A 10,100-nucleotide genomic window follows, 5' to 3' on the forward strand; every position below is an offset into this window, starting at 1 on the left:
CATACTGTAAATATACTTTCCCTTTTTTGTATTATGGAAGTTATGGGTCACTTTGAATCATAGGGAAAAAATGCTTTATGATTTAAAACATTTATGCTATTGTGACTGAGTCCATTGAAAGTTGTTTCATCGTAGGGGAAACTGAAAACTACTAGAGATATTCAAACTTATTCCTGCATTAATATCCAAATTCAAATTCAGTTGAGATATTTAAAAGCTCAAAAAACGTTCACTCAGCTTTATTATTTGAAGCACTCTTTATTTGATAAATGTTGCTTTGTTTTAATATAGTAAAAAAAGAAATGTATTTTTACATTTGAGTTTATTCAGGTGTTTTTTTTTATTCCACTCGTCACAAATGTTTGCACTGCAGATATTGGTGTTTTAGGTGAATTCATAATGTCATTAACAAAGTTTGACATTTTGTTCAGACCCTTCACGTAAGTGACTAAAATATGAATACATATACAACCTTAGATTGGCACATGTATTTAGCATAATTATGGTATTAGAAATTACTGTAAACACATGCATTCATGTTCAAGTACACTCAACATCATGCAGACATTGTTACAGCTTGTTTGACATTTAAACCCTTTACAAACATTTAAAAAAAACAGTGACACATTTGTTCAATTTTAATATTTTAACAGGTAACTTTAAGGTTTGAATGTCAAAAATTGAGAAAAATAATTTGAGAGAAAATTAACCTGTTAAAATTAGACAAAATTAACCTGAAAACCGGTCTTCTATGGGTTGCCCAAATTTACCATGAAAGCTTAATTACAAGGACAAACTCTGAAACGCAGGTTCTCATTGGTGAGTGAGTCAGCATTCAAACAGCCTGTATTACAGGAGCAAGAGTTTGAGTAACTATTCATAAAGCAAAGTGGAGAGAATTGTGTCAAAAATTAATGGTTATGAAACTATTTTATTCTTCTCCCCTTATTCAAGCTGTACATCTTTCAGCACATATTCTTCCCACACATTTGACCAATGCATTTACATGACATTTCCAGTTGCTTGTAATTACAGGAAAAGATTATTTGTTTTCGAGAATTTTGGAACATGAGTGCAATCAGGAGATGTGATGCAACTTCGTCTGTTTCCCAACATTTTCAACTAGCTAAGCATGCAATTTCTGACCTGAAATTTCTGGGCATCGAAAGAGTCTTGCCTAAAAGGAGAGGTGGTGATGTAGATAAAAAACTGCTACAGAGAGAATCTTTTTGGATTTTTGAACTCAACAGCCTTTTCCCGAAAGGGATGAATGAAGAGATAAACTATTCATGTTTTCTGTAAATGCCTTTATTATTTTTTAGAGATAAATATTGTTAACTTTTCTATCAAATGAATTGTGCTTCTATTTGTTCTCTGGGTCTGGGCTGTAGCCCCTCCCTTTGCACCAGTTACTTGTTTCCTGATTATCTATCGGATATTAATTGACTGCATGTCTGTTGTTGATTCATTATGAGCATTGAGAATAGCTGGATGGCTGAAACGTCTGCTCTTGCTCTAATAAAATGATTGATTCTTTTTGTTAAAGACTTTGTCTAGTTTTTCAGAGTGCGAACCATCAACAGTCTCTTCCAAAGATTATTTGTTAAAAATATAATTTTATAGACTGCCCTCACAAAGCAATTTCCAGTATACAAAATATAGAGAATAACAAGATTTTTTTTTTTGGATTTTTAATTTTATTATTTTTAATTTTATTTTTATTTCAATGTATCTTTTTTTGTAAACACTTAAATTTCCAGCTTTTTTCATGGCTGTGGGAATTCTGTAAAATTAACTCTCAACTTTTCACTTACAGAATAGTCTTCAGATCGCATCACAAACTGCACATAAATAATCTCTGCAAACTATTTCAAACTACATATCTTGTTTGTCCATTAGAGAGGAGTTTAAAACTGTTTTGTAAGAAGTGTTTTAATATACAACAAAATAAATATGTACAAGCCAAATATAAAATCAGCTACAAAAAATAATTAAATCACAAATTCATTAATTTGACCACATCGATTAATTTCCATGATTGACACAAATCAATGTATATTTGTAGGCTAGAGGGTGCTTAAAAACTTCTTCACCTGAAAGAAAGAAAAAAGTGCAAAACTTTAATTAAATTCAAGCCTAAACATAGCGATTCTGAAACATTTTACAATGAGGCAAAACTCCTAACATTGCCATTTTTGCCATTATATACATACCTTATCAATAATATCTTCTTGCTTAATTCTGTCATTTTTAAAATCCTCATTAACATCCAGCAGCAGTATTGGAAGGTCTTTAAGATACTCAAAATCCAACCTGTATATGACAAGATACCCATTTAGATATTCAAACATCGAAAAACAGTTCAAATACAAGTTTCACCAAATCGTAAGTTGATCACTAACTTTGTGGTTTTATTGTACAGCCAACACTCATGCTTATAATGCAGCTTCTCCAGGTAATCCAGGGGAATCCCTTGTTCCTCCTCCCGTCCTCTGAACTGAAGACGCTGCATACACCTCTGCAGATCATGTGTTTAATCAATACATCATAAAATACTCACGTTTAAGTCACTTTCATACTACTACAGGTCAACCATGCACCATGTAAAAAGAAGCTGCGTGGTACCTCGGCATCAGCACGAAGATAGATCATGGCATCAAGCTCAATCTGGGACTCAAACTTAGTGAGGAGCCATGAATGCCAGTCTTGATAAATGGCCCACTCGGTCTCATTCAGATCTCCAGACTCAAAGAGGTTAGAGGCGAACACATACCTGGAGAATTAAAAAATATGACTTTTAGTTTTTTTCAGTTTCACGCCATACTTAAACTCTTTTCCAAATTGTTCAGATGATCTGTTTAATGTATGTACCGATCGCTGTAGACAGAGCGCTCAAAGAACTGGACCGGTTGCTCTGCCTGCTGAAGTTTGGCAGAAGGAGGCTGAAGCTGTGCACGGACGCGACTCAAGCAGGCGTAGGTCTGGAAAGTGTAAGACCAGCGACTGGGCTTGTTATATAACATCTGCAGCAGGTTGCCTCCACTCTTCTGAGACGTGCTGAGCTCCTACAGGGATTGAAGGGAATATGTTATTAAAAATCACTCACATTAACATTTGAGACTAAGTTTGATGACACTTCCTTAATAAAATATCTTGTATATGGTGGGACATACTGTCTGTACCTCATACTCGTTCTCTGTTGTTTGTACATTGCACCACTTCCCAATGGGCTCTGGTATGACCTCCCACTCTTCTGACGCCCGCTCCAACAAACGCACAAAAGTTGACTTCCCTGCCGCTGTTGCACAGATATAAATGTTTTAAAATACAAAAAATCAATACAATCATAATTTGTGTTCTAAATCATTATCAAAGATAACACACAATCATATCTCTGCTAGATGTTTCTGTTTATGTCTGGCATTAATTCCAAAAAGCATGCTTAAACCAATTGTTGTAGAGTTTGACTTATTAAAATCTTATGGTAACTAAATGATTGTTATTGTTGACCTAAGTCCACCTTCAATACCACGACTTAGGTGCCCTTGAGCAAGGCATCGAACCCCCAACTGCTCCCCGGGCGCTGCAGCATAAATGGCTGCCCACTGCTCCGGGTGTGTGCTCACACAGTGTGTGTGTGCACTTTGGATGGGTTAAACGCAGAGCACAAATTCCGAGTATGGGTCACCATACTTGGCTGAATGTCACTTCACTTTTGTTATTATTTTAAAGCATAGTAGTCTGGATGTAATAAAATATCATCATTTAGCTGTCAACAGTTCCACAGTTTTTAATTAAAGTATCAGGACGTTTAAAAATATTTTTTGCTATTCTATTACCAAACGTGTGGTAAGAAGACTATTTAAAAACAATTCAGTCTAATATTAATAATAATTGATGGCTGTGAAGGCTCGCTCAACAACGTTAGTATTTGGCGCCAACAGCACTACTGTATTTAACAATACAAAAAAGCTATCAAGCATATTACTCGAACATTCATAAAATGAATATGTAAACAACACCTAGGTAATAAATTAAGTGCGTTTTATTTTATGTATATTATTTTGCTGATTAAACTAAAATTAATCCAACTTACCAATGTTTCCCTCTATTGAGATTTTCAATGCCCTTTTTTCGAAACTGAGGTCAGCGTCAAAGGTTGAACAAAATCTCTTGGGAGGAGTAGCCATTATTGTAACAGACACTTAAATAAATAAACAAGAACAAGAAACAATAAACAATATAATTTTTAAAAGTCTCCCAGACCAGCTTTATGCTGCCGCGCGCGCCTAAACAGTTTGAACTGGTTGAAATTCGCGGCAAGCCTTCACATGGTCAGCGGCACGGGGGCGGGGCTTTAGTAAATTCATCGCGTGATTGGTCAAGACTACAAAAGGCTCTGTTTCATTGGTTGACGTTTACAAGTTTTTTTTACTATGGGCCTGCCTGTTCTTGAGACGTTTCCTGTTCTTTATCTTGTGAACATGATGCAAGATAACGTTTATACACCTTTCAGACCTTTAAATTAAAAGATTTACATGGTAAGTAATCGCAGATGTGGACAGAAAGATTCAAACTGTTGACAGACTATGCCACAATAAATGTACAAGGTAATTATCATTACTATAACAATAATTAGCTAACTTACACGACTAAAATATGAAGACATATTACAAATTATACACTGAAACTTTTTTTAAGTTGCTGAGGACAGAGTGTCCCGAGACCCTGCAAAATAAAAATAAAAATGAAGGAACTAAGGGGTCAGGAATGCACATTTGTGTATAAAACTTTATAAAAACAAATAATGACCGACAATTTGCCTTAATATGCTATTATTATGTAACTCAACGTGGCCAGTAGTCCGACTGACCAGCAGAGGGTAGCAGGTGACTACAACAACACCAATGTCAAGCAAAATGTTTTCCCGTACATTTGTTCAACCACGTAAAATAAGAGATAATTATATATTATGTCTTTTTCCATTACGTACAAAAGGAAGCAGTGTACTCACTATATCTGTCAGGTAACGAGCACTAACAGGTGTGTGTGATACTGATTCGGCAAAATGTCACGGACACAAAGGTGCTTCTACAAATTAGTAAGTTAATTGTATTTACTTCTATTCAGTGAAGTGTACTGGTCGATATGTGTTATACGTGTCATTTTTTTAAATACGGGCATATATGTATTAGTCATACGACGAGGTGGCCGAGTGGTTAAGGCGATGGACTGCTAATCCATTGTGCTCTGCACGCGTGGGTTCGAATCCCATCCTCGTCGATTTGACGTTTTTCACGTGTCAATAAGGATTCTCTGCCGCTACTCAGTCTAAAACAATTCCTTGATTGATTAGCTACCCATAGACCACACGTAGACAGAAATGCGTTGTTACTGTTAAAAGCAGATGTTTTATATACATTCAGACAAATATTTCGGATGATTATGTCGGTCATTGTATGATAATGATATGACTTCATCAAACAAACAAACCAGATCGTTTCCCTCTTTTTGTTGCTCCACCAGACTCCAAAATAGCTTACTTTTACAATATTTTCAAAGAGTGAAAAACAATCTTTCGGTAAATTAGCCACAGAGAAAAACACATGGTTTGGAAAAAACTACTATGACGTAGTGAAAGTTCGGCTTTTATTAAAATCACGTTATAAATCACGTCATAAATCACGTTTGTAAAAGACACATACAATAACTCAAATATCAGACAGGGACTACTACCGGTGGGACTGTGCCATTACAACACAAAGCGGCCAACTGTCGTTTCCTCGCTGCTATCAAAGCAGACGCGAATCTGAACTGAAAAAAGTGTTGCTCAATTTTTATTAGTGAAAGCAAGTGAGATTTATTTGAATATCACTAGTATTTGTTAAACACTTCAGTGGGATACAATAAAAAATAATAAAACAAATAGTTGTTGATGTATTATAATTGAATAATAACAATACAAATCATTTTGGATACTTATTATTCTCTTGCTTAATTCAGTTTTCAATTTCACTGAAGCCAAAAGTGTTTTGTGCCTTAACTGTTTCTTTAGGCTCATGACTATTACTGGTCTCTATTTCTATTTCTTGTTTTCTTTTTCTCATCGTAATCTGTCGTAATGTTGAAAATACTAAAATAAAAATGGGTAATTTTATAAAATAATCTCCAGTATTACTGTATATCTGATCCAAATTCCACAATGTTATAGACTCCATAACAACTTTTCCTGAATTAAATGAAGTGATAGTAACTGTTAGTTAAACTGATGCACTTAGACCTGTTGTATCTCTAATGTGTAAATGTCTTGATCAAAACAGCCTCAAGTTTCTAAAACAGCTGTAGTTACATACCTCACTGTTGGGGGTGCTGTAGCATAAACTGTGCGAGTGGAACAAATACATTTAAGATGTTTATATATATATATATATATATATATATATATATATATATATATATATATATATATATATATATATATATGCATGCTGAACATAATGTTTATTCTACACAGTTTGGGGGTTACTGCTCCACTTCCATTGGAAAATAATTGATATTCTCTCCATTGTCTGAAAACGATGTCTAAATGTTGAATTGTGCACCTAGTGACTATTTTGCCCTAATATCCCACAGGATCATACAGAATACCAAAGTGACATCAGTGTGATCACACCAAAACAGCTTGACGAAGTCCAGGGTCATTGCTGATTTTTTTTTTTTTTTAAGTCATGTTTACTCAAGCTCGAGAATTTGCTGTGCTTGATTTTTCAGGCTTGGAGGTGGTGGTCCAGCGGTAACAGTCTGTGATGCTTTTGTTCCGTGGCTCTACAGCACAACTCGTGCAATAAACAATGCCTAACGCTAACATGACCACAATAAAAACACATAGTGGTACCAGCAGTGCCACAAGCAGCCAGCTTTTGTCATGTTTCTTCCTATCACCTGGACGCTGTTCTGTTCCTGATGCCAATGTATCTTCTGGTATTTGGGATGTTGGAGGAGTGAGCATGACAAAATCCCATTTTCTCTTTGGCACAGATGTTGAAGCATCTGAGGCTCCTTTGTTTCCTGAAGTCCTTACATCTGCTGTATCACCAGCTGCTATTGATATTTCTTCCTCATGTGCATCATCTTGATGAGAATCATCTGAAGTTGTAGTATCCATCAAAAAGTTTGATGAAGGTGAATTCGAAGATGCATGCTCAATTAAATCAGGTTCCTGTGTGGTCACATCTCCCTCCTGTGTCTTCTCCGTAAACCAGCTCAAGTAAATCGTATCCCACTCTATGCTTGGGGAATCTGTTAGCGATTCCAGAAGGCTGGCATCTGTCATCAGTTCAGGCAAGCTGGAATCATTCAGTGTTGTATCAGCTGCATTATCCTCTTTGACTGGCTGACAGTAGTAGTTGTCCTCTTGCAACATATAACCCTCCTCACATTGACACTCAAATCCACCTTCGTAATTTTTGCACACCTGCTCACAAATATCTGGAGTTTTACACTCATCAATATCTTCACATTGCGCTGGATCTTCTTCGAGTGGAGAGAATCCATCGTGACAACGGCACGTGTAGGAACCAATCAAGTTCTCACAGTTATGAACGCATTTTCCTTCCATACATTCATCCACGTCCACACATTCTCCAAACTCAGACGGAAGGTAGCCCTCGTTGCATCTACACTCAAATGTACCAGGTGCATTGACGCATTCATGTGGGCATGGTTTCTGCAAGCACTCATCTATATCAAGACAACTCTGACCATCACCAGACAGGAGGTACCCCTCGGGGCACATACAGCGATGTCCCTGAGGAGTGGACTCACATTCAAACTCGCAGTTGGCACTATGGCAGGGATCCAAGAGCTGGCAGGTCTTTCCGTCTTCTGCCAGAACATAATTCTCAGAGCACTCACAGTAGAAATGAGTATCTGAGTTCACACAGAAGTGCTCACAGCCACCATTGTCCTGTTCACACCAGTCCATCGGAGTGTCAGTGCAGAGCGGTGCATCCTTTGACCAGCCAACACTTCCATCCTCTCTCAGCATGCACAGTATTGACTGGTCTTCCTTGTCACCATCGGGACAAGGGAGAGTTGCCACTGAGCCAAAAGGGATGTGAGTAAGAATAGTACTTGCCAGTTCAAATGGGGTGGTGTAGATTGCAGGACCCCCTCCTTCTCTTTGAAGAGCTGGGCACATCCCTTGGTAGGTGTAGCGGCAGAAGAAACCTTCCACAGCCACTGCACAAGATCCATCAAGCCATTTGAAGTTGTTCTTGTCATTTCCACTTTTGTCAGCCATGTTGTAGGTAATGACCACACAACGATGAGCAGCACAAGCATTGGGTAAGTCATCACGTTGCCAGTTCGTATACTGCGTTTCCTGATCCCCAGTGATCCAGGTAAAGCCCCTCAAAGGGCGCGTGGCCGAGCACTGCCGAGGTTGTCGCTGAAGGCCAATCCACAACCTGATTCTGGGCCGGGAGCCACGTCTGACCCCTGACGATAGGAGGTCATGGATCATGGAAGCTTCTTCTGGTCCTTTAATGGTAGCCAGGTTCCCCCCTTTATCCTTGCAGGTCCTCCAGGACTCCCTGAAGGTCTTGCGCTGGAGATGAATGGAATAACATCCCTCAGCGTTGCACACGCCGTCCTGCTCCTGCAAGCTTTGTCCCATAACTCCCTTACACCAATACAAATACAGAAGACCAAAGAAAAGACAGGGATATGCAGCACAGTATTTTCTAACAGTCCTGTTTCCCATAATTGTTTTTTTGTTTTCTACAGCTGAGGTATTTCTTATGTCCTGCCTGTAGTTTTTTCTTACCTAATTAGATGTTTAAATTTACCTATGAGCTCTTTCAAACCTCTCGTCTCTCTGCTTTAAAGAGATGACTTTTGTCTGCAGTCTGTCTGCAGCAGAGAGACATAGAAGGAGGGTACAGGCGTTTGTTTTTGGAAGAGGGGGCGGGTAATGAGTGTGCTGAGTGGTGGAGGGAGATTCGGCCTGTGGTTTTCCCTTGTGCCGTATGGTTTTCATAAGTCTGTTTAAGGAAATAGTTTGTGACCTTGCCAACAAGTCCTCCCCCAGCCCCCCATCCTCTACTCACTCGTCCAATCACTACAACAATCACGATCACATATCCATCCATTCATCCATCCAGCCAACCAAAACTTCATCTTGGGTCATCCTGATCAGATTTCACATTTTTCCATTCTTGTATGGTTCATTTTTGCACAAGCTGCTCAGACAGTTACTTGACTTAATGAATTTAACATATTTTTTTTTATGAAATTCATTGGAAGTGATGCATTGGCTTAAAAATATTGAACTTAATTTTATATAGGCTACTCTGTCTCATCACTTTATTGATACATTTAGATTCCTTTAAAAAACAGAAAGCAACTAAACATTAGAGAATATGCAAGTTTTATTATATGTCACCTAAGAAAGTTATTTATGTGGAGATCATGAGGACGTTAGTAAGGACATCAGTGGTTCACCTGTAATGTCATGGAGCTACAAGATTACTTTTTGTGCACAAAGAAAACAAAAATAACAACTTTATTCAACTATTTCTTTTTTTGCATGTCAGTCATGCTTGTGGTGCTGCTGACGCAGGAGCCGGTGCACAAAAAGTATTCTCATAGCTTCTTAAAATTAAGGTTAAACCACTGATGTCACATGGACTATTTTAATGATGTCCTTACTACCTTTACGGGCTTTAAAGGGATAGTTCACCCAAAAATCTAAATTATTTAATTAACAACTTACCCTTATGTTGTTCCAAACCCATAGGACCTCCATTTATCTTTGGAACACAGTTTAAGATATTTTAGATTTAGTTCGAGAGCTTTCAGTCCCTCCATTGAAACTGTGTGTACAGTATACTGTCCATGTCCAGAAAGGTAAGAAAAACATCATCAAAGTAGTCCATGTGACATCAGAGGGTCAGTTAGAATTTTTTGAATCATCGAAAATACATTTTGGTCCAAAAATAGCAAAAACTACGACTTTATTCAGCATTGTCTTCTCTTCGGTGTCTGTTGTGAGACAGTTCAAAACAAAGCAGTTTAGTGATATCCTGTTCGCGAACGAA

At 37.7% G+C, this 10,100-nt stretch overlaps 2 protein-coding genes and 1 non-coding gene across 3 annotated transcripts; 1 reads left to right on the top strand and 2 right to left on the bottom strand.

The window, feature by feature from the left end:
• Positions 1-1,916: 1,916 nt before the first annotated feature.
• Positions 1,917-4,330, bottom strand: LOC132116737 (deoxycytidine kinase 2-like). The gene is made up of 7 exons (XM_059525610.1): positions 4,097-4,330; positions 3,183-3,298; positions 2,872-3,065; positions 2,626-2,773; positions 2,403-2,518; positions 2,214-2,313; positions 1,917-2,093 (listed from the first exon to the last, which is right to left on the bottom strand). Exons 1-7 carry the CDS (start codon positions 4,188-4,190, stop codon positions 2,067-2,069), a joined length of 795 nt encoding a protein of 264 aa, XP_059381593.1. The 5' UTR covers positions 4,191-4,330; the 3' UTR covers positions 1,917-2,066.
• Positions 4,331-5,201: 871 nt separating this feature from the next.
• trnas-gcu (transfer RNA serine (anticodon GCU)) lies at positions 5,202-5,283 on the top strand. The gene has a single exon. It is a non-coding gene; the product is annotated as a tRNA-Ser (tRNA).
• Positions 5,284-6,502: 1,219 nt separating this feature from the next.
• On the bottom strand, positions 6,503-8,996 carry cd248b (CD248 molecule, endosialin b). The gene has a single exon (XM_059526441.1). The coding sequence runs from the start codon at positions 8,762-8,764 to the stop codon at positions 6,737-6,739; it is 2,028 nt and encodes a 675-aa protein (XP_059382424.1). The 5' UTR covers positions 8,765-8,996; the 3' UTR covers positions 6,503-6,736.
• Between the last annotated feature and the right edge of the window lie 1,104 nt (positions 8,997-10,100).

The sequence above is a fragment of the Carassius carassius genome, chromosome 36 (assembly GCF_963082965.1).
Source record: "Carassius carassius chromosome 36, fCarCar2.1, whole genome shotgun sequence".
NCBI lineage: Eukaryota > Metazoa > Chordata > Actinopteri > Cypriniformes > Cyprinidae > Carassius > Carassius carassius.

Excerpts from the sequence above, each read along its gene's own strand:
- LOC132116737 (XM_059525610.1), bottom strand. The coding sequence starts at position 4,190 with ATGGCTACTCCTCCCAAGAGATTTTGTTCAACCTTTGACGCTGACCTC. Across the intron at positions 2,774-2,871 it reads CGCTCTGTCTACAGCGATCG|GTATGTGTTCGCCTCTAACC; the intron begins GTACATACATTA and ends TTAATTCTCCAG. Across the intron at positions 2,314-2,402 it reads CTGTACAATAAAACCACAAA|GTTGGATTTTGAGTATCTTA; the intron begins GTTAGTGATCAA and ends TGTCATATACAG.
- cd248b (XM_059526441.1), bottom strand. The coding sequence starts at position 8,764 with ATGGGAAACAGGACTGTTAGAAAATACTGTGCTGCATATCCCTGTCTT.